Source organism: Petaurus breviceps, unplaced genomic scaffold, assembly GCF_028583685.1.
Source record: "Petaurus breviceps papuanus isolate PSGF00001 unplaced genomic scaffold, PetGlider_PUasm1.0 120, whole genome shotgun sequence".
NCBI lineage: Eukaryota > Metazoa > Chordata > Mammalia > Diprotodontia > Petauridae > Petaurus > Petaurus breviceps.
Window position 1 is genome coordinate 70854 of NW_027185627.1, and position 24161 is coordinate 95014.

Here is a 24161-nt window from a genome sequence, read left to right on the forward strand (position 1 = left end):
ATTTGATTGAATACTCCCCCAGCCTTCAAATCTGTTTACTTATGATCTTGAAAAATTAATTTCACCACTCTAGGTCTACTTCTTTTATAAAATGAGGGAGTTACAGTAGATTTTTCTCTAAGGCCCTTCTAACACTATGAGTTATGTAGGAAGGCGCCACTAAAAAGCCCTGAAGAGTTTCACAATATCTGCCCTTAACCAGCCCTCCTTCATTCTTCCAAGATCTGTATTCCCCACTCAATCTCCATCAAAAAATGTAAGGTTCAAGTCATGTCTCCAAACAAAAATTTATTAAATTTATTTTTCTTTTTTCTTTTTTTTTTTTTAAGAAAAGTACCAGGTACAATTTATTCCTCTTATTTTCAAGTTTCGGCAAATGCTTGTTCCCCTAAACTCATCCCCAGGAGGCAGGGCTGGGGCTGGGTCAGGGTCCAGGATAGGATACAGTCCAGGGGGCAACAGACAGCCAGGAACCACAGCAACCACAACACAAATGTGCAGGGGCCATTCCTCCCCCCAAGCTGAGGTAGGTGGGTCAGAGTCCAGGGCTCAGCCTCTCCCCAGGCAAGAGATGGGAAGGAGGGCCCTAGTTCGTGGCCCTGACTCTGCTGCTCTAGCCATGACTCTTCTGCCCCAAACCCTACCCACTCCCCCCCAACACACACACACACACTTCACTCAGGAACTCAGGACCTCAAGGGTGGGAGAGGCAGATGCTGGGGGGGGAGGGGTGAGCACATTGGAGTATAGAGCCCACCTTCACCCTTGTTACTACACACACACACACACATACTCAACACACAAACATTTGGTTTCTGGCAGGCATGATGGGGCAAGAGAAGGGAGAATAGGAAGTAGGGAAACTAGGTCTTTGGCTACTGACCCAGTCTCTTCAGGATAACACCTCTACTCTGGCCCTCAGGCACATGGAGTAAGGCCACCCCCACAGCATTCTGCTCTCCTCTCCTCTCCCTCCTAGCCTCACTGCTCCTAACCAAGAGAGGGCAGCTCTGTTTCCCTCCACAGAGATCAGTCTGCTCAAACCTAGAAGTTAGGGGGGTATCTTGATGGGTGGAGCAATGCCAATTGTCAGGTTCTGGAGGTCAACAAAGCCATCCCAACTGAATAAATTATAAATTAACAATAAATAAAACAAGAGGTGGCCCCCACCCACAACAGGAAGGGAGAGCTGAGCGAAGGGTAATAGGCCTGTGTTCCCAAGGTCTACAGAACATGAAGAAGGCCCCACCCTTTACAACTCCAGACATCAGGGGAATTTCTCTTCTTCACCATCTGGGGTAGTGGCTGGGAAGCCAAAAGGGAGGGGAGAGAGTGTGTGTGAACCTGGAGCAGGGCATTAATTAGCTGGAAGATGGAGAACAGGAGTTTCAAACACCAAATGGTCAATACTTCAGCCTCAAGTATAGCTGTCCCTTTAATTCAGGCCTGGAGGACCTGCCTCTCTCCTCAGGCCAGTTGAGTCCAAGATGGAGTAGGCCAGGGTCCCTGGAATAGCCTGAAATCATCAGGGCAAAGGTGAATAACGAGGATTTTGGGGGGCCTCTGTCAAGGCCTGCAGCTCATAAGGGAGCCCTGTGTCTAGTTCCAGGCTCCGTCGGGAGAAGAGGAGGCGGATGTCCCCATGTAGGTACAGCCGGCCAGAGCGAGAACTCCGGAACCTGTTGTGGATACAAAGGATAGAGAACCAAGATGAGAATCCACTTGGGCAAGAACCAAAGTGAGGTCTGAGACAAGAAATGATTGGATTGGGAAGATACAGATGATCAAAAGGGAAAGAAAATAATTGGGGAAGAGATATGAAGGCATAAAGGGAAACTAAGAAAGCCTGCATCAATCAAGGTAGGAAAGACATGAATTTTCCCAACTCTATCCCTGACCCCTACCTGAGGTGCAGCAGGTAGCAGAGGAGGCGGCGAGTGGGGCTCACACTGCCCTCCTCACCCACAGGCACCAGGAAGAGTCGGTGGCGAAGGAAGGTCACATGGGCAGCAGGCATGTCCGAGAAGTCAAAGGTCACAAGGAACATCTTCACCACCGTCTGGTTAGGGTTAAATAAGGTCTGGGGGAGGCAGGTGGAGAAGGGTCAAGAAGAATTCTAGAGGGCCATCCCACCATTCCCTCCCGCACTAAACTCCACATTGTGGGGTTGGGAAGGGCCTGCTGCCACCCATCTTCTCCCCATGGGGCAGACTCACCACTTGAACGGTGCCCGCCTTGGGAACGCTATAGCCCTTCCTCCCCAGAGGGTTCAGGTCCACGACGCCCTGGGGATTCCAGAGGAGCCATGGAGCCATCAGCTAAGACCAAGGTCCCCTGGAGCCCAGAGTTCCTCCCCCTTCCATCTCAGAGCCCCCCAACCTCTTATTGCTAGAATCCCTGCCCCCCCCCCCGAAGCCATGAGTTCCATCCCTTTCTAGTCACCAAAGCTCTTAACCCTATACCTATTCATCAGATTTCAAAGGGAGGGGAAGGAGGGGAAAATTTGGCAAAAGCTGATGATTGTCCTGCTACTCCCCTTCCTCTCTCCCCTGCCTCCCCATAACTTTCCAGAGATTGTAAAACGGGATCAAGCAGTCCTTACCAGGAAGGGGGCAGGGGCACTATGCTCAGAGACATCAAAGAAGGTGACGGCAACAGGCAGGGTGACATGCTGGGGACAGTAGGAACCACTGGCCCCAATCTCAGCAGTGAAGCCCTCAATGTGGCCAGATGGTACAAATCGACCTCGAAGCAATGACTCCTAGATGTCAATAAGGGAGAAAACCCAACCCTTTTCCACCACTTCCTTAAAACAGTTTCCCTAGGGCCCCTCTCTCCATGGGAATCCTCCCCTTACTAATCCCTCTCTCTCCCCCTTCACACCTAGTACCTTTCCAGAACCCAAGGGAGTCAATACCTCAAAATTGCCCAGCAGGGTACGGCTGACGGCAAGAGTAGGAACAGGGGGGGCACTGGGAGAGATCAGCAGGCCAGGCCCCTTCCGGAAGCTTCGAAGGGAGCTCCTTGATAGGGGGAGAGGAAGAGGATTATTCAGCAGTCCCTTTCCCTCTAGCTTCTCTCCCTACCACCTTCTCTCTACCACTAGAACATCCATCCCATCTCCCCCCCTCCCATGCCTTGGAGCTTATTGGACCAAATACACATGACCATCTGCAGAAAGTAAAGGAGCAACCTTGTGCCAGGCTGGCATGGAGATGGTATAAGAAATGAGGTCAAACACTCACAGTTTTAGACGTCGGGCACCTTTCAGCCTTCGCCCTGTAGGACTGCAGTCTGCCAATCCCTGCAAAGGACAGGGAGAAGAAAAAAGGGCCAAGACTGGTAAGAGGAGAGGAGTCAGAACATGGGGTGAGGGAGGGAGGTGGGGCTCAAAGGGCAAAAAATGCCCATTCAGAACAGCTCTGCCTAAACCAAACCAACATCATCCTCAGAGAGTGGTAGGAGAAAACAGTCAAGGTTAAAGTTCGAAGGTGAAACAGGACCTAGAATGTCTGCAGTGGACTGTGGATGTCAGTCCAGCCCTTTATCCACAGAATTCACCCAAAGGGACACTAGCTCCAGAGGAAAGTCCTGTGTTGATACGTGATGGCCTGCTTATTTTTATAGGGCCAGATGGGCTGTATTAGAGCAATGCTCTATGACCAAAAAGAGGGCAGCTACAGGACAAAGTGTAGCTACATGCTTCCTCTCCAGCCCAGGGCTCACCTGCATTGGCTCCCTGGATATGGGCAGCAGGTGGTTCCAGAAGGGCGCAGCTTTGGCATCGGTACTTCGGGCAGCTGGGGGAGGGCCAGAAGGAGCTGCTCTGTGCCTTCGAGGGGCTGGTCCCTCATCTCCAGAGTTGGCATCAGGGGCCTCTCCAGCCGGGAGCAGCCGCCGCTTGGCAGGACAGGGCCCAGGGGGGGCTGGGCCTGGTGGAGTATGCTCAGGGCTGTGTCCATTGGCAGTGCCAGGGGGTTCCCCAGGCCAGGGGCTGCTCCCATTGCCCATGTCAGGTCCTGGGTCCTCTTCCCCTTTCTGTGCAAGACTGTGCAAATCAGCATCAAGTATGTGCAGCTGGCCAGAAGGTGTCACTGGCCCAGGGGCCTCACCCAGACCCCCCTTCCTCCCAGGCCCTGGGGAGCCCCAGTCTCTGGTGTGCAAAGTGCTATAGGAAGCATGTGGTAGAGGCCCAGGGGAAATCCAGGCCCCAGCAGCCCTAGGTGGATTTGGGCTGTCCCGATGTTCCACAACCTGGAGGCCACGGTGTGAGAAATGCTGACCTGCCCCTCCAAGCCCCAGGCTGAGCCCAGCATCCAATGGCCCTACTGTGGCTGGCTCTTCAAGGGTCTGTCCTTCCCTACCCGCTATTCCTGGACCTCGCTTTGCCTCACGGACACCTTCAGTAGGGGGTCCTGGCCGCTTCAGGGCCCTACGGGGTTCAGGAGGGCTGGCCAGAGGGGAGAAGACAGACACCTGATAGACTCCCTGGGACACAGTCCCTCCTGCCTGGCTGAAACCCATGAGCAGCCCACCCCTTCGCTCCCCCTGCCCAGCTGGGGGCTGTGAGGGGCCAGGCTCAGGGGATGGCGTTGGTTCCACCTGCACGTGGCGCATGGAGTTCCCCTCGAGTCAGAGCAGTTCCCCCAGGAGGCCTTTGCTTTGGGCCTGGGCTGGGGGTCCTGGGCACATCTGGAAAGTAAGAAAATGAAAGGAAGTTACTATCCTGTTGAAATGTCCAGATTTACTACCTGAATTGCCCCTTTGTACTATTGGTCACTAGAAGCAGAAGGTATGTGAGTAAAGGTCTTGTCCATGACTTTCAAATCCATATCTACATCTCTGGTCTTTCACTTGAACTTTAGGCTTATATACCCAAGTGCCCAAAAGACCTCTTTCCCACTGAACAGACCTAAAATAAAACTAATCTTTAACCTGAATTTCTTACTCTTCCTCACCTTCCCCATTTCTTTCCATGGAAACATCTTCCTCCTAGTACCAAGGCTAGAAATCTATCTGACATCTTCACCTTCACCTCTTTTATGTAATCTGGCACCTATTCATCTTTCCTTCCTCAAAATTGACCTTTCTTCAATGTTCCCAGAGCTACTAACCTAGCAGCCTACCTTATCTTATAATTTATTGATTCAACAGCCCCTTACCAAGCTTCTCCACTTCTACTCTCCCCCTCATTCTGTGCTGCTATCTGACAACCTTTCTTAGAATACTGCTTTCATCATGTCACCTCATGCTCAAGAACTTATGATGGTTCCCTGTAGTCTCCAACATCAAATCCAAACAGCTTGGCTATCACAACCCTCCCCTGATTGGCTTTCTTCTTCATCTCTATCTAACTTTATCTCTCCTGAATACATACATTCCAATCAAGCAGAGACAATCTATTTACAGCTTTCCTTTCTGCTCCCTTGCCTTCAGTACTCATTCTCCTTTTACAGCATCATAAGATTATAGATTTAGAACTGGAGAGAACATGGAGGTCCAATTCCTTAATTTGGCACAGGTGCACAGAGGCTGACTCCTCTAAGGTCACTAAAGCAAGATCTAAACTGAAGTCTTCCTGACTCCAAACACAGTGCTCTATGATCTATGACTCCACTGACTGCCTTACTTTCCACCTAGCTAGAAAGCTATTCATCCTCTACCTGTACAATTCTTAGACTTCAAGATCAGATCAATACTCATGATATCTACAAAGCCTCCCCAAATTCCTCCCCTATAGTGCACGATCCTTAGCTTTTCAGCATACAGCTTATGTCACATTTCCCATATCTTTGCCTATAGATTGTCCTATATTTGACCTCAGTTGTTTCATCCATTAATAGTATTTCCCTCTAACTAGATTCAGTTCAATTCAATATTTATTAAGCCCCTACTTTGTGAAGGACTTTGTGCTAGGCATTCTGGTGAACACAAACATTAAAGAGACACAGTCTCTACCTATCCACAATGAGCTTACATTCTAGTTGGGAGAGGGAGAAAATGAGTTATGCAAATAAACATAAGACAAGTTAGAATATAACTGCTATGGGAAAGCAGGAGGAGAAGTTCTTTCCAAGGGTGGGATTTTTTTGGGGGAGGGGATGTAAGGGGAACAGAAAATCAAGGAAGGCATCATAGTAGAGCTAGTACCTAAACTGGGTTTTAAAAGAGGTGAGGGATTTTAACAGAAACATGGAGTGGGAGAAAGGAGAAAAAATGTATTATAAGCAGAGAGGACAGTGTAAACAAAGGCAGTGAGTCAGAGAATAACAAGAATGAGTTTAGTTGGAGGGGACAGTACATAAAAAGGAGTAAATGAAAACATGACCAGAAAAGAAGGTTGGGGTCCAATCTGTGAGGGATTGGATTGAACACCAGGATAAGGATTTTGGACTTTTAGTAAGCAATGAAGAGCCCTGAAAAAAAAAAAACCCTGTTTCAAGGGTAGATGCCCTATCTTTCATTCTTCTTGCATCTTTCCTAGTACCTAGCATAGAATAAGGCATACAGAAGATGTCAGAGTGGAAATCCCTCACTATTCTCCTTGAATCACTGAAAGCCAGTAACAACATCCTTTTACTCGTTTGTGCCTTTTCATATGGTAGTCTCCCAACCTTAGAATGCCTTTTCTACTAACCTTAAGTACATCAAAACTCTCCAAGTCAAATTTGAAATTCACCACCTTCAAGAAGCCTTGATTAATCCCACTTCCCCAACACTCCCATCACTCTTTATCTACTTCAGTCATTGAGAACATCATAACACAGCCAGGTCCCAATTAGTTTGAATAGTGAAATTTCCCCCTGAAGTGGTTCCATGTATTTGAATCCAAACTTATTGGAAGTTATAATTGTGTAAAATAGGTAACTGGTTCTAGTCCAACAGAAATATGCAGTGTCAGTTTAAATAATGCAACTACTTGGGGAGGGGGGGAAGCACTAATAGGGACCCGGATGTAGATGATTTTGTACTTGATGCTATTTTTAATTTTTCTTCAGTTTCTTCTTGCCCAAGTCCTGTCTTTCCATCTAGACTAGAAAATCCAACTCCACACTTAGCAAAAGGCTCTCTTCATACACAATAATCAGTAAAAACGGAATTGGCCTTGGCCCAGGAAGATTTTCAGAGTGAGGAAGAAATCCAGTCCCCATCCTGGAGGAGAAAGATAACATAAGAGTGCCTACCCATCCTTTTGAAACCCAGCACTCACCACGCTGCAGGGGGGCCCTTGCCTGGCTCTCTAATCCCCCTTTCCAACTGTTCTTCTCCACTAGCTGGTAATCTGGCCCATGCCCACTCCACTGGCACGGTCACTGCCACCATCCCGGGCAGCTCCTTGGCTCAAATGGGACTCTAGAGAGAAAAGCAGAGAGATGAGTCAGGATTCAAGTCAAGGCCACAAGGCTGGGTTCTCTTTAACCCAACCTCCCCTCCCTGGAGAAGAAAGGAACTCCCAATGACTGCCCCCAAACTGGATTTATTTAGGTTACTGAAGATAACATTTAGAAGGATATGATAACTGTTTTTAAATAGATGAGGGACTCTGTTATATGAAAGAGGTATTAGATTTATTCTAATTCCAAAGGCCAAACTATGATCAGTCGGTAGAAGTTTCAAGAAGGCAGATTTGGCTCAGTAGAAATAACTTTCTAAACAGCCTCCCTTGGGAGGACAGTGATTTCAGTGAAAGCAAAGGCTGCAAGTGGAACTAGACTGGATGACCCCTAAGATCCCTTCCAGCTCTGACATTCTATGCCCAGTTCCAATGGCGACTGGTATAATAACCAAGCCTGTCTGTGCCTCAGTTTACCTACACCCCTGCCAAGCCCTCCACCACCACACCGAAAAATACTGGACAGAGACAACACGGTCCCCAGTCTGGTTCCTCCTGCCAGCCTCCAGAAACTCCAGACCTAGAGCCCCAAGGCCACAGAGAGGTTGATTGTCTCCACTAACCCCCCGCCCCCCACTTCCCAAGTTGCAAATCTCCAGCCAGTTTTATCCCTTTCCTAGCTCCACCCCAACCTCACTCCCTCCTCTCAGCCCCAGCCAGCACCGGAGCTCCTCCCAGTTAGACCCTACCCTTCACTTCCCCCACAGCCTTCACTTAGTTCCCTGGCTCTGTAGGCCAGTGCTCTGGCAGGCAAGTTGTCTCCAATAGGCTCCCAGATAGCCTGGCTCTTTAACAGGAGGCTCAGTTCCCAAGCAGAAAGAAGTTTAGGGGAGGGTTGTTTGAGGGAGCTAGGAAAGACAGTCATTCTCAGGGCCTGCCCCTCCCCCTGGGGCACTGTAAACCAAAGATAAGGCAGCCACAGAAGAGGGCAGCAGCGCTGGGCTGCAGCTGTAGACACCTAAACCCCACCCCCTCACTTCAGAGGGGAAGGCCTCCACCCCACCCCAAAATACTCATATAAACACAAACAACTTCAACTCTGAAAGTGGGTTACTTATACTACGGGAGAGCTGTATTTATTATCTAGGAAATAACCTGCATACTAAACACAATTTCACACTCACTAATTTGTCCCACATGTATTAGACCCACACCCACCCTCAGCCCTACCACCTCACTAAATAAATCCTTCATTTGGAGGGAGTTGTTTAAGGAGCTTCCTGGAATAGGCACTAGGAGTAGGGATTTTTTGCTGTCAGGTAAGGCAAAACTGCTCACCAACTTCATTTTGTTCCTAACACAGGTTATTTCTCTTCCCTGGAAATCTAAGCTATCTAGCCCGAGTTGCCCTTTTCTTCTACAAGTGTGCCTGTCCTACCTCTCCTCTCTACCTCTCCCGAAGGGAGGTGAAGCTGGGATCCATTGAGCCATTGAAAAGGCCCAGCGTTCAGATCAGGGGGACTTGACTGTCCCTGGGAGGCACTGGTGAAATGAAGTGTGGAACGACAAATCACTATGGACTAGTGTGAGAGAAGGTTTTCGTGGATTAGGTAGAAATTGAGCTGGACTTTATTAATTGCTTTTTGGAGGGGGGGAGGGCAGGGCAATTGGGGTTCAGTGACTTGCCCAGGGTCACACGACTAGTAAGTGTTAAGTGTCTTCGGCCACATTTGAACTCAGGTCCTCCTGACTCCAGGGCCAGTGCTCTATTCACTTCACCACCTATCCACCCCTGAGCTGTACTTTAAATTATAGGTAGAGTTTCAATAAGAATTCCTTAACTGCTCCACCTCACAAAGTCTGTTCGAATCTGAAGGTTCTCTCTTCAGCAAAATTCATAATTTTACATTTCTGAGGGGTAGGGGTATCTCCAAACTAAACATTGTATTTTCTCTACTGTGCCCTCTTCTCCCCCAGTCTAACACTCCCCTTCACAAAGAAGATGCTATAAATGAATATTTGTTGCATTGAATTCTTCTCCACCCAGCTAACATATGCCCTGAGGAAAATGTCCTCAGACTTCACCCCTACAGCAATTATTTCAGGTCACACCCCCACCCTCACTCAGCTTCTGACCTTCTAAGGACTCCTCTTGGGGAAGCCAGGTGATTACATGGTGCCCCAGGTGACCCCAGCATTCTTGGCATCTGATCATTACCTCAGTGCCCTTTGGAGTACCAGACCTTTCCTGCTTCTCTAAGAACAGAGCCAGTCTGGATGTACACCAGGACTCTAAGCTGACTCATAAGGCTGCTTGGGAGGGGTTCCTCTGTGTGTGGGGGAGGGAGGATGGGATTCAGTGGAGAGGCATGGACCTCACCCTCTGTGCAGGAGGTGGGAGCCCAGAAACACCAGCTGGTGTCAAACAGCTGTGCCAGTCTGTGTGGACTGCAAGAACTGCAGATCCCAGCATGCCATGGGCATGTCATCAAAGAGGACTACAAGTCCCAGAACACCCTGGGAACAGCACTTTCAGACACCTGCTGGGGCCAAAGTGAGAAGTACTGGGGGAGGGCAGAGCAGGAGCCTAGTCCCAGCCTCTTCCTTCCTTTCCTCTCTTCCCCTCCCCATAAACATTAAACCTGCCCACTTCTGCTCTTGACCAAGTCAGCAAAGAAGAGGGGGAGGGGGGAGAATACGGAGAATGGTTCTGCTACCTGATCAGTCAGGGGAAGCACATATTCAAAGGGAGCTGCCAGTATTTCCCCAGGATCTGTCCTTCCTTCTAGCTTGGTCTCAGTCTACATCTTTCTCCTTGCTGTTGAGTCTCATTCTCCCTTATCCATCTAGACTCTGACCTTCCACTAACATTCCAGGGTCCCCAGTCTGAACCTTCAAATCCCCTATTTCATACCCCCAAACCAAGTTTCCTAGGCCCCCATCCTCTGCTATTACCCATATAACCCAGTCTCTTTCCCCAGATCAGACCACCCCAGGCCACTTTTCCTCATCTCAGTCCCTAGTTCCAATCCTAACTTCCCTCCCATTCCAACCTCTCTGGTTCTCCTTCATTCTCTTCAGACTAGATCTTCCAACCTTCCACCAGGCCTTCTGATTCCTCTGGCTCCTTAGACCTAATTTCGGCAGCTTCTCCCCACCACCGATCTCTTAAGACGCCCCCCCCCAAGTTGTCCTTATTTTGAGCAGGTCTCCCAGTTGGACCCCTGAAACGCAGCCTTGCAACTCACCCTGTTCCCAAACTGAACTGCGGCTGCTGTAGTTGCTCCTCCTCCTGGGTCCCCCTCCCCTCTGCTGGCCCCCAACCCAGACAAAGGGTGGATCGGGCTCAGTCTGTGAAGAGGTACGGCGCTAGCGGGCTCGGTCCCCGGCACAGGCCCCAGCTCTTGCGGCCCCCCAGCTGCTGTCGTGCCCCTCCCAGCGCCTGTCCCTCCCCAGGGCCGTCCCGGCACCGTGCCGCCGGCTCCGCGGCCCCTCTGACTCACAGGCCATTTCCTACCAGCTGATGGGACCGCCCCGCCCAGCACCCCCAAGGCCCAGGGCCCCGTCCACTGCGCCGGACACGCCTCCTCCTCCCGGCCACACCCCTTCATCAGGCCACGTCCACGTTCATTGGTCCGTGGGGGGCCGGCCTCCTCCCCCCCCCCCCCCCCCGACCTCCGCTGCAACCACTTCATCAGGCACGCCCTCTCCTCCAGTCACACATCCATTGGTCAGTAGTGAGGCCAGCCTACCCAGACCAACCCCGCCTCCCGTATTAACCCCTCACCCGCCATGGTTTCCCAGCTGAGTGTTTCTTTCCTATTCTTTACCCTTTTAGGACAAGATAGCTTTGGGGCCACAGAAGTCCTGGGTTCCCTTGAACTTGGAGACCTCAGCTCCACTTCATAGCTACCCAGAAGTGAATGGGAGGTCCCTGAATTTTTTGAGATAGAATTAAAACATCTCTTAAGAGGAGGAACCGGCATCCAAGTCTCACATCTGTGTCTTTTGGCCTGAGAAAGTTACTGAAACTCTCAGTGCCTTTGGAAATTCTCTATGACTAAATTGCAGAAAGTTGTCAATCGGCATTGGTAGGGGGAGTTTCCTCACCTGGAACTCCTTACATCTAAGAAATGATAGGTCTGGACAAAAAAGAAGGCTGAGTCTTCCTTTTGGGGAACCCTATCCCCACAGCCTACCTAGACTTTAGACCTGCCCCGCTCAGCATAAAGCTTTAGAGCCTATGGGTACTTTTAAAGATTTGGTGAATGACCTCAGGGAGCTCTTTTAGATCTCATTCACCAGGCTGGAGGTGAATTTATGACCCCCAGATGAGGAAAGGAGTCACTCAGAGTGGACCTCACTTCTATCTCCCTTCTCCTTCATACCTCCAACAATCAGTGCAAGGGATCCTTGTGTTTGGGTCCAACTCAGTCCCGAATTGGAAAAGAATGAGGAAGAAAGGGAGGAAAAAAGGAAGGGGTAAGGAGTACAAAAGGATAACTTGTGTGTCCCTGAAATCTTCTGGCCCTCATTCCAAGATTAAAAATGCCCCAAGGGGACCCAACAGTAACTCCATAACACGCACTAGAAATCTTGGTCACCGGCCCTGAGGAAAGGAGTATATACCTAGATAGTACAGATTGGGGGAGCAGCTGGGGGAGGGAGCAAGAGGGCTCATACCCTCATACCCTCATACCAACATCAAAGAAGGAAACTGGAGAAGCTGCCCAGCTCTCAGTGGTGGAGCTCACTCCCATGACTCACAGCTCCCTCGAAACTCTCCGCCCTTTATCTACTTGAGTCACCAAGGCCCTGGCCAGGCCTAGCCTAACCCCCTAATTAAATGACAGGGCAGCCCTCAATCCCAACCAAGTGTCCTCTTAACCCCCATCCCCACCCCACCCCCCATGTATCCTCTTCTCCCAAAGGCAGTTCTGCATAAAAGCCCCCATTTGGTTCTGGTTTGTGGGGCAGAGGAAACCTTTAGGCAAATCATGTCTATGAATCTGCAGAAAACTCAGGGGAGAAGTTTAAAGCAGAGGAAAAATAAAGGAAAAAAGTCATTATCTCCTTTAAAAAACAAGCCCCTTTTCTGTCAATATAGGGATGCTAAAGTGCCCTCAACAGCAGTGAGAGATAAGCCACCTAGCTCCAAAGGCTTAGGTACACAAGGGTCATTTTCAGGGGCAACCTAAGGGGACAGCTTGGACCTCTTTCTCCCAAGCACCTAGTCCTTACATTATCTTTTTCACTCTGTCACTAGAACCATCAGCTCTCCCTTCCTGGTGGAGTAGGCAGAAGGGAAAGAGTTTTAGGATAGGATTTTCTATCCAGTGGGATAACACAGAAGATGGAGAAGGTTCATCCTTCATCCTTGCCCTGCAAATGACTCCACCACCTCCACAGACACCACTGTTTGGCCTTAACCAGTATCAATGATGCTGATGAAAGAGGAGCCCACAAAAAGAAAGATGCTGAATGGAAAGCCTGGGGGGAAGGTGGAGTAGTCAGGGTAGGTTCCCTAACAGGTAAGGAGGCCTTCACAATCTGAAAAAAAAAGAACCTTTGCGTTAGGGTTAGGGAAATCTATTCCTGACAAAGTCCTAGCTTAAGTCCTGTCTGACCCTGCCCCACCCCCAATCCCCGTGTGCACCACCCCCCACACACACACACACACCCTCCAGGATTCCAGGAGAGGGGAGTATTTTACTTTCTATTCTCTTCCTTCTTTGCAGAAGGAAGGAAAGTAAGCAATCCTTAAGGTATCCAGGCCTCCTTTTATCCTGGTCTGGGAGAAGACAGAAGAACAAAAGCTGAGTCTCGGCCATCTTGATCTAGCTTAACCCATCCTATAAACAGCAAAGGAGAGGGCCAAAGAAACTCACTTCCTCTTAGTAGGTTACCCCACTCAGAAGTTCAATTTTCCTAAAAATGATGGATCGATGAGATCCTGCTCCCAAGGAGATATAATAATCTAGGACTATCTCCTCCCCTACCCCCATCCTCAAACTAATATCAGATAGGAGTAAATCGCACTGAAAAGGTACTGCCTTCTCACCCACGGCTCTCCTCAAGCCCGTTTCACTAGTACTCATCCATCTCCTTGCTTGTTCCAATCTAGTTCTACTCTCTCTATGGTCATTGAAGGGTAGAATAACAAACTGTTTAGGGGAGAAGTCAGAGATGCTACCTGGGTTCCAGTTCCTGCTTTGTTACTATCTTGACTTTGAACAAATTATTTCTTCTCTCTGGGCTTGTTTCCTCATCTTTAAAATAGGATGTTGGACTAGATAATCACACCTTACACGTGTATAATATACTTTGAAAAGCGCTTCACTAATCATTATCTCATTTGAAACTTACCACAATCCTAAAAGATAAGGCAAGATACCAATTATTCTCATTTTATACATGATCCCTAAAGGGCCCTTCAAGCTCTAAATTCTATCATACTCTAACTTATCTATTTCCTAACAAGATATTCAGTACTGTCTGTCCCTCCCACCAAAAAAAAAGTAGACATTTGGGTAAACCAGTTCAATCCTGCCTTCCCCCTCCTCCAGCAAGGGACCATGGTGTTGTCTAACAGGGTTTCTGGTGCTCTGCCTGTTCAGGCAACCTGTGCATTCCCCAGAAGCTTCTGAACCTGGTAAAGTAAGGCCATCACTACTCTCTTCCAGTGGCCCCCCTTCCCCCAACAAGAAAGCCAGAAAATCTGTCTGCCCTAGGCCCACCCTCTCTCTAAGAGCCAGTCAGGGAAGCAGTGTTGCCATGGCAATCTGGTCGTCCTCATCAGGCCTCAGCCTGTTCTCCCCACCCCCACCCCACCCCCCACCAACATGCCCCCCTTTGTTTGGGTCTAGGGCAGTCTTGTCATGTCACTGACACCACAGGCTGCCTTACACATACATCATTCATCTCCTCCTGAAGCATCTCTTGCCCCCAGCCAGAACCCCTCCTCATACCCCACCCCTAATCCAGAAAGGGAAAATCCTTTTAAAAAGAGCCTTCAGTACTATACCAAAGTCTCCATAGGGATCCAGGATTCACACCAAGGGGAAATAGGGCCAAACATTACAACCAGCAGTGGTTCTTGCTCTACTGGGTGGGTGGGGGAAGAGTTTTTCAAAAAAGAATGTAACTTCCTTCTTCTTTGCTATAGCTGAGGTTGAGAGCCCACCTCTCCTAGAGCTCATACTCTAAGGGAAAAGAACCTTTGTACAACAGAACATAAGCTTCAATGTCTCCCACAAGGGTCCAGGACATCCCAGACGGTGGGGCTGAGTATTCAGCAAGTGGTAGAAGCCTGGTTTCTACCCAGAGAATTCCTGGCAAGGTGAGGTCTTCTATAATGAGGAGGGTTGGGCCCCATGGTCACAGGTTGGTACTGTGGAATGAGTACTAGATTTGGGGTAAAAAATACTGGGCTTGAATCCTGGCTCTACCATTTACTACCTGAATGACTTTTGGCAAGTCATATAACTTTTCTAGGCCTCAGTTTCCCCATCTGTGAAATGAGGGGAGGGGTTGTTCTAGATGACCTCTAAGGGTTTCCTTCCATCTGTAGATCCCCTGATCTGTTAACAGGGTCTCTGGGCCCCAGACACCTGAAAACAAAGCTTGCCCAGGGAGGGCAAGAACCAGCCAAGTCCCAGGCAAGGAAGGAAGTGGGAAATGAACACACCCAGAACAAAGGGGCAGGGCAAAGGAAGGTCAGGGGCAGGGGCAGGGAGGACAGGGACCAAGGCAGACATCAGTGAGGAACAGACGATGGGGGTTGAGGGAGGCTCTTAAGAGGACCTCGGTGGGATTGAGAGTAGGAAAATGGAGGGTGACGGGATGAACAGAAGTTGGGCTGGTGAGAGGGAGAGAGCTCCCTAGAGATACCATGGACTGAGAAAGAAACTAGTCATTACTGGATAATCTGACAGTTGGCAGAAGTGATCATCCCCCATGCCTTATTTAGGGTATATTGACAGGGTCCCCCCAGGGGTAACAGGTCTCACCCATGTGAGAGCTCAGCAACCCCCAAGGCGAGTGGGGCTTTGTGCTGAAAGCATCTTCTCCCTCCCTGGCCGGGGGTTCCATGGGTACTGGGAGCTGAGGAGAAAGCAGGGGCACTTTGTGGGCAAAAAGCTTGCTAGCTTCCATTACTGCCCATTACCAAGCTCCTACAAATCCACCCTCACCCCTTCACTCCAGATGTATCCCTCCCTCAGTTCCTCTTCTACTTCCCTCTTCCTTCTACAGTCCCCTCATTCTCCTCATGCACACACTCCTGCCTCCCCATTATTTTGTTCTTGTAAATTCCAACATACAGCCTCTTATAATATGCCTAATCACAAAATACTGCCCTACTGCTCTGCCCCTTCTGAAACATTCCCTAACTCCCCACCCCCCTCTCTTATGCCATAAAGCCTTCCCCTCCAGGCCAAACCTTCTTATTTAGTTCCCCTCTCTCTCACACAAAGGAACCCCTTCTCTTCACAGTGTTGTCCCAAGGGATCTGCCACAGGTTTATCCTTCCAGTCATACATCCTTCCCAAGCACCTTCCCACTGGGCCCCTTTCCCTTCACTGGGACTGGGCTAGACAGGGCTGCCCCTGAGCCCTGCGACCTCCCTCTGCCCACATAGCTGAGCCCACCTTTCACAAGCCCCTCGTCTCTCTTCATATCCTTCTCTCTACAGGCCCCTTTTCTTTTGTCATACAGACACCCTATTTTCCTTTTTCAAACAGCCCTCCCATTTTGCTCCATAGACCTCCCCATCTTTTCGGGATGCACCCTAAATACCCTCATCTCCTCTTCACAGCGGCCCCCCACAACCCTGTTCCCCGCCTCAGTACCCACTTCCAAAGCCCCTTTTCTCCTCTAGTCCCATCCACACAGACCCCTCCCCTTTCTATCCCAGCTCCCCCTACAGACCCCTCCCCTTCCTCACGCAGTACCCCACCCCTTCCCTTCCTCAAAGCCCCTTGGATCCCCTCCCCCACTCCAGCTTTCCCACAGTCCCCTTTCCCCCCCAGCCTCCCCCATCCTTCCCCTCCCCCTTATCCAACAACACCCCTCCATCTCTCCTCCCTCACCTGTAGCTCCAGTGGTCGATCCCTTTGCACCTAGTGAGGGGCAGGGACAAGAGAACAGGGGGTTGGGGGCGGTTACTGAGCAGCCGCAGCCTCCGCCACATATCCCCGCCCTTCCCCTCCCCCAGGTCCGCCCCTTCCCTTCCTTCCTCCCTTCCCCGAGCTACGCCCCTTCCCCGGCAGGTCCTCCCCCAGCCCCGCCCCGTCCATCCCTCACTCCTGTGGGCCCCACCCTGCTCCCTTGGACCCCGCCCCGCTGCCCGAGCTCCGCCCCACTTCACGGGACTCGGGCTGACGCCTTAGAGGACTCTACCCCTCTGGGCTCACCTTTGGGCTAGGTCGGGGCTTGGCTGGGCTCTGCGGCTCTTGATTGACGGCAGCGGTCTCGCGGTCCAACCCGGCCTCCTGCTGTGCTTAGCCAATCGGCAGCCGAGGAGCGCAGCGACACACGGGGACTGCCTCAGGTCCCGCCCCGGCCACGTGCGGCTTCTGTGATGACAGGTCGTGAGGGGGTGGGGTCTGGCCTTTGAGAGCCGAGTGGGACCCCAAGGGGTGGGGCTTGAGGCTGGTATCCTGCGGGCTGTCCGTGGGGTGTCTCCGGCACTGTGTAGGCTGTTGCCCAGGATTCGCAGGGTCACCTGTGCTCACAGTGCACCCCGTGGGGCTCAGGTGAACTGGAGCACGAACCTGCCCTCCCCCTCCTCTGCATCTCTGCACCAGACTGGTGCGTAAAGGTCAGGTGCCCAGTAAGGAGAGATTGAAGTTTTACCAGGGGCTATTAACTCACTTGGGCTTCGATTTATTTCTCAAATTAGCTTCAGGATTGAGGAACCCGCGACCTCGAGGCCCCAAGTGCCCTTCTAGGTCTTGAAGTGAGATCTTTTGACTGAGTTCAAGTTTTACAGAACAAATCCTTTTATTAAGGGTATTTGTTCTGTGAAGTTGGATTCGGTCAAAGGGCTGCACTTGAAGACCTAAAGAGCCACACGTGGCCTCGAGGCCGCAGGTTCCCCACCCCTGGCTGAACCGTTCCATTTGGAGGCGCTATCCAGTGGGGTTGTGTAATTTCTTGTAGGATCTTCTTTTTGAGTCAGGGAGTTTTTATTTACATAGACAATGCTAAAACCCCAGGGCTGAAATAGAGCAACTCTTAGTACAATTCCTTACATTTTTGAAAATGACGAAACGACAGAAACCTTAAGTGGCCACACAGGTCCCAAGTCTTCTGGTTACAAATTGTGTTCTTTTCATTACATCATGCAATTCAATAAATATTTATTAGGTTCCAACTATGTTACTACTATGTCTTCGATGCTAGGGATATTTTACATATTCAAATGAAAACCAACTCAGCTCTGGCTCTCAAGGAGTTTGCAATGGTATTAGGGGAGATGAGACATGCATTAATAAAAATGATTCGGATAAAAGGTGTTAAGAGGAAAAAAAAAACACATCCAGATCAGTAACTTCCCAATTTTTCTTTTTCTGTGGACTCCTAACATTTAAAACTTCAGCCCTCCCCCACCCAGTAGTAGTATTCTTTGTATCCAGCGATATATATGTACATATACATAAAAAAGGCTACTTTGAATTCATTAAGGCTTTCAAATGAATTTCAATGTTATGTACCACAACAGTTGAGGCTGTGTGGAATAGTTGATAGAGTTGATGAGCCTGGAATCAAGAAAACAAGGATTCCAAGCTTTGTCACCTTGGCAAGTCATTTGACCTCTACATGAGTAAAATAACTCTGTAGCGCTTATTTGTTAAACCAGGGATAGGCTTCCTAAGTGCAGGAAGTACTTTCACCCTGAGGAAACTGAAGATTCTTTCTACTATCACAACTGCATCTATATAAAATGGAAAAATGGTAACATATGTACAAGAAATTACATATATATGTGTGTGTGTGTGTGTATATATATATATATACATCCTACTGAAAATGTTTATTTATTCATTATACTGATAGTCATCTAATGATATAATACTTCATGAGTTGTTTTGGTCCATCCTTCCATGTCCCTCCCGGGGCCAACCCCTTCCCCCAACTCCTCCCCAGCCTCTGATGTGGGCCCAAGATCCATAGATTGAGAACTACCAGGCTAGACAAGGGCAACTTGGTATGGAAGTGGATAGAGTGTCAGGTCTGGAGCATGAAGGATCTGAGTTCAAATGTGGCTTCAAACACTATCTCTGTGACCCTGCATAAGTCACTTAACCCTATTTGCCTCAGTTTCCTCATATGTAAAGTGAACTGGAGAAGGGCATGACAAACTATTCCAGTATTTTTGCCAGGAAAATTTCAAATGAGATCATGAAGAGTTGGGCATAATTGAACAATAACAAAGACAAGTGAGAGGCAGCTAGATGATTGTTCAGTGGATAGGTCACTGGATCTGGAGTCATGAAGACCAGATCCAGATACTCACTAGCTGTGTGGCCCTGGGCAAGTCACTTAACCTCTGTTTGCCTTAATCCACTGGAGAAGGAAATGGTAAATCACTCCAAGAAAACCCCAAACAGGGTCACAAAGAGTTGGACATGATTGAACAACAGTCAAGTGTAGACAGGATGTTGCATTGCCGTTGAAGTGTGCACCAGAATTGAAAGAAGTTGGTCGTCTGCCTTGCATCAGTCTTAGTAGGAGCTGTGTGAATGCAAGTGAAATGGAATTAAGGAGAGAAAGTGTCTGGCAGCCTGCTGACACAGCTTACCCTGGGATGCCCATCTCCCTGGTGCCTGAAGATGGCAGCCTAGGGCAATACAAAACAGCAACGAAATTGGGGCTGGCCTGAAATCCAAGAGACTTTTTTTCAGAGTATCCCAGAAGGTATGTAAGAGTTTACAAGACGTTTGGGTAAATCTGTATATCTGTGTGCATCTGTACCATTCATAGTATCTGAGTGATTTTTGACTCTATATAATTTCATTCTGGAGTGACTCTGGGGTTTTTGAGCGTTATAGAATGGGGAAAGGGAAGAAACAGTTATATAGTACATAGTACTGTGATAAGTACTTTTCAACAAATATCATCAAATTAGATCCCCACAACAACCATGAAATCTAGGTGTTATTATCTTCATTTTACAGTTGAGGAAACTGAGGCAGACAAAGGTTAAGTGACTTGCCCAGGGTCACACAGCTGATAAATATCTAAGGATGGATTTGAACTCAAGTCTTTTTGACTCCAGATCCAGTGTTCTATTCACTACATCCCCAGCTGCCTAAATATCTTCTAGGTAAGCTAGAAGCTAGGTAAGGTTCCCAGCTTTGGGTTTCTGTCCTGATTTGATTCCCTATATTTCCAGTCCTTTCTTTGCTTAAGTATGCTTGAAATTTGGGAAAATGGGAATAAAATAAGTGTTGACTGTTTGGGTAGGGGTGGTAAGCATCCTTTGGGTGAAGGTCTACATTCTTTTCTTGGATGAAGATTCATTTCTGCTATACCACCCCAAGTGATATCTGCTTGATGTCTCAAGCCTTTGGGTAAGAAATTTAGGACAGAGTATCTGGACATGGGGCTGCTCTTTTCTTCAGATATTCATGTTAACCCCAGAGATTTTACAGGTCCACTGTCTCCTTTTCAACTATCATGACAGGTTCAAAGCTTTAAGTAGGTACAAGGTTGTATTTCTAGCAGTTTCCATTCTGAGTTAGTAGGTTCTTTAAAGAAGGGTTGGGGAGGGGGTAGAGGCAGGGAAGATGTCAAGTCTAGGAGCTGCAATTAATTACTATAACTTCTTCATATTGACTCTTATCCTAACTAAACCCTAGGAATAAGGATTAAATCATGACTGTGGAGAAAGTCCTGGCTTTGCCCAAGGAGAACAAAATGAACAAACAGCCCCAAAGGTCAATTGATGTGATGACCCTTCCTTGAGCAGGTGGGTGGAGTCTTGGACCTGGAATCAGGGAGACTTAAGTTCAAACTGAGCCTCAGAAACTTACTAGTTGTGTGAACCTGGTCAAGTCACTGTGACTGTCTCAGTTTCTTTAACTGTAAAACTGGAATAATAATACCTACCTCCCAGGGCTTTTGTGAAGATGAAATGAGATAATATTTGTAAATTTTAGTGAAGTGCTTGGCACATCGTAGGAGCTTAGAGATAAGAAATAATAAATAGGAGCTTTTTTCTCTGCCCCCCCCCTTGAGCCACCAGTGAGTCTAACCTTGGCTCTATACCAACCAATCTATCAACAAGTGGCACAGAATTTTATTTAAATACATTATTACTGCCATGATATCTTTTAAATTTGTCTTTTCCATTATCTCCTTTATTTTCTCCTAGAAAACAATCTAGTATGCCTGCCTAAACTATCTCAATAGTCTCCTAACATCATGGTATTTCTTCTTCTAGCCTCTCCTCACTCCAACCCATCTTTTGAACCATGATTGTAGTATTCTTTTTTTTTTTTTTTTTATAAAGCAATTGGGGTTAAGTAACTTGCTCAAGTTTACACGGCCAGTTATTTCTGGGTGTGGTGGTAAGTATCTGAGCCCAGATTTGATCCCCAGATCATCCCAACACTGGAGCCGGTGCTCTTACTCACTGAGCCACCTGGCCGCCCCGATTGTAGTATTCTTTATGCAAAGATTTGGTAGTCCTTCCTGTCACAACTCTTCGGTGGTCCCCTAATTGCTTATCAAAGAAATTTCGACTTCATCCTAGAACAGTGATTCACAAAAGGTAGGTAGGTGGGAGAGGGTATCCCTAAGGTTCAATAGAATCTGAGAGTTCTATCAGAGTTCTAGAGTATTGTATGGAACTTATACTTGAAAGCCAGTGAGAATGCTCAGCTGTTAGCATGCTGAGTGTTGTGATTTCTCACAGCAAAGAAGATTACTGTGTAGTGAACAACCACAAAGTTAGAAAAACACCATTTTCTTTTTTTTTTTTTTTTTGGCGGGCAGTTGGGGTTAAGTGATTTGCCCAAGGTCACACCGCTAGTTTTTGTGTTAAGTGTCTGAGGTTGGATTTGAACTCAGGTCCTCCTGATTCCAGGGTTGGTGCTCTACTCACTGTACCACCTAGCTGCTGCTAATGACCACCATTTTCTAACTTTGTCTTACATTACTTTTCAAAACCAAAGTTCTGTCCCCTGGCCATGTCCTTCACTCCTATACCTTTATACTTTTGCTTACATCATTCCCTATGTCTGGAATATTCTCCTCTATCCAGATATCTCCCTATTGAAATCTTATCAATGCTTAAACATCCCGTTGAAATGATATTTTTTGTAAAAAGCCTTCCCTGAACTCTTCAGTTAGTTGAAAATCATCTTTCCATCTTTCAGGACTTGTAATAGCAATCTGTATTTCTCATTTTCCATTTTGTAGTATAGTTATTTGTGGATGAGTTTTTCTCCTTTAAGTGACTGTCTAGCACAATGACATCACTTGGCAGATGCCATAGGATCTGGTGATCCACACCCTTCTAGTTGTTCGACCTATCATTGTGGTTTGCCTGGGGTTTCTCCCTATTCTCATTCATTGATTCATCAAAACCCTGCTAGAGCTACTCTGGGGACAATGTTACCTTTCGCCCTTATCTAGGACTCCCCCCCCCCCCCAAAGTGGGGAAACAAAAGTCACTAAATGCACAATCACAAATTGAATATAGGATAAGTAATTTATTCCCACTCAGAAAGTAGTGACAGGAAAATCACAAGGTCCACTAATAGAATGATTAAAATAGAATTTAGGGTGGCTAGGTGGTACAGTGAATAGAGCACCAGCCCTGGAGTCAGGAGGTCCTGAGTTCAAATCAGGCCTCAGATACTTACTGCTTACTAGCTGTGTGACCTTGGGCAAGTCACTTAACCCCAACTGCCCTGCCTCTCCCCTCCAAAAAGCAAAAACCAAAAAAAAAACAAACAACCCAGAATTTAGTAACAACTTATTACTACTAGTACAATTAGCCAGGAGACTAATAATGAATCTTTGTTGGAGTTTTGAAGGATTGTTCAATTAGCTGTATCACATTTCACCTTGGCACTGTTCAGTCAAACAGCTTGATCTTTCTGACTTTCTCTCTTTATTTCTCCACTTGCCATCAGTCACTGCTATTCTGGAGACACTAGCAGGTCATCCAGGACCTTTTGTTTTTTGGGACTCAGAAGGTTGTCATGTGATCCTATCCATCTTGGAGTTGCTGCTTGGTCACTTAGGGAAGGAAACACAAAAGAAAGGTAAAGCAAGCCCTGTGAGTTAAGTCCATATTCCACATGGGGAGTGGCATACCCCAATACCATTATGTCCCTCACTAGAGACACATCTAGTCACCTGGAAGACTGTATTCAAGAAACTAGCAACCAGAAGCTCTCTGTTCTTTTAACAGCTATGGTCATCAATTCTAGCTTAGCAGTCACTTAGGAGACACACTTTCTCTCTCTGTCCCTCAATATGGATATAGATATACACACATGTATACATACACACACATACATAAAATCAGCTAGGTGGCAGAATGCATAGAGTACTGGGCTTGGAGTCAGGAAGACTCATCTTTCTGAGTTCAAATCCAACCTCAGACACTTACAAGCTGTGTGATCCCTGGGCAAGTAATTTAACCTGTTTGCCTCAGATTCCTCATTTTTAAAGTAAGATAGAGAAGAAAATGGCAGACTACTCTAGGATCTTTGCCAAGGAAACTCCAAATGGCATCAGGAAGAGTTGGATACAAATGAAAAATGACTAAACAACAACTCCCTCTTTTATGTATATTTGTGTGTGTGTGTGTACATACACACACAAATATCTGAAAACATTCTGTGTGTATATGTGGGTGGGCAAATGAACCAACTATGACTATAAGTTTTGTCCATTCTACTTTAAATCACATTTTTTACTCAAATGGTCACCATGCTAGTTTAGCTCTCTTCACTTCTGTTGTTGTCATTTTACAATCGTGTTTGACTCTTTATGGCTTCATTTGGATTTTCTTCGCAAAGATAGAATAGTTTATTTCCTTCTCCAGCTCATTTTACAGATGAGGAAACTGAGGCAAACAGGGTTAATTGGCTTGCCTAGGGTCACGCAGCTAGTAATTGGGGTCAGATTTGAACTCTGGAAGAAAAGTATTCTTTGTTTTTTGTTTTTATTTGCCTTTTTTTTTGAAGGGGGGAGGGCAGGGCAATTGGGGTTAAGTGACTTGCCCAAGGTCACACAGCTAGTAAGTGTTAAGTGTCTGAGGCCGGATTTGAACTCAGATCCTCCTGACTCCAGGGCTGATGCTCTATTCACTGAGCCACCTAGCCACCCCAAGAAAAGTATTCTTGACTCCAGGCCTGGTACTCTACCCACAGAGCTACTCTACCCACCCTCTTTACCTCTAGCCTGGTATATTACAATGGCATTCTAATTGTTCAACCTACCTCCAATCTCTTCTCTGTTTAATTCATCTTCCACATGGTTGCCAAACTGATATCTTTGTACTTTTCTCAGTTTAACATAGTTTTAATAATTCATAAATATTTCCATTATGATTACATAGTATCTTCAAATAACTCATGGCCCTAGGATTTCCCACATTGTAACCTATCTCTAATTAGAGTCTTGCCTAAAGCTCAGAGAGGTCAAGACATTTGCCTATGATTACATAGCTAATTAGTTTCAGAGGTGGATTTGAACTCACATTTTTTAAAATTCTAGGTCCAGGGGCGGAGTCAAGATGGCGGAGTAGAAGCAGGACCTCCCCGCTGCTCCTGCTTCCACCTTACCCAATCCATGTAAAAAGGAA

At 47.7% G+C, this 24161-nt stretch overlaps 1 protein-coding gene across 4 annotated transcripts; it reads right to left on the reverse strand.

Moving 5' to 3' along the window:
* Window positions 1-268: 268 nt before the first annotated feature.
* ATOSB (atos homolog B) lies at window positions 269-16559 on the reverse strand. Of its 4 annotated transcripts, XM_069088677.1 has the most exons (10): window positions 16423-16559; window positions 15343-15436; window positions 7211-7353; window positions 3727-4692; window positions 3246-3304; window positions 2918-3023; window positions 2603-2761; window positions 2217-2285; window positions 1905-2080; window positions 269-1679 (listed from the first exon to the last, which is right to left on the reverse strand). In XM_069088677.1, exons 4-10 carry the CDS (start codon window positions 4615-4617, stop codon window positions 1526-1528), a joined length of 1614 nt encoding a protein of 537 aa, XP_068944778.1. In that variant the 5' UTR covers window positions 4618-4692; window positions 7211-7353; window positions 15343-15436; window positions 16423-16559; the 3' UTR covers window positions 269-1525. The 4 variants fall into 4 exon arrangements, with proteins under 4 accessions (XP_068944778.1, XP_068944784.1, XP_068944770.1 ...); XM_069088683.1 differs by lacking the exon at window positions 15343-15436; XM_069088669.1 differs by lacking the exons at window positions 15343-15436; window positions 16423-16559 and adding an exon at window positions 10582-10875.
* Window positions 16560-24161: the final 7602 nt, after the last annotated feature.

Bases quoted from the DNA above. Each gene is read 5' to 3' on its own strand.
- ATOSB (XM_069088683.1), bottom strand. From the start codon at position 4,617: ATGCGCCACGTGCAGGTGGAACCAACGCCATCCCCTGAGCCTGGCCCC. The intron at 2,762-2,917 runs GTATTGACTCCC...ATTGACATCTAG, and splicing joins CCCTGCTGGGCAATTTTGAG to GAGTCATTGCTTCGAGGTCG. The intron at 2,081-2,216 runs GTGAGTCTGCCC...TGCCTCCCCCAG, and splicing joins AGGCGGGCACCGTTCAAGTG to ACCTTATTTAACCCTAACCA.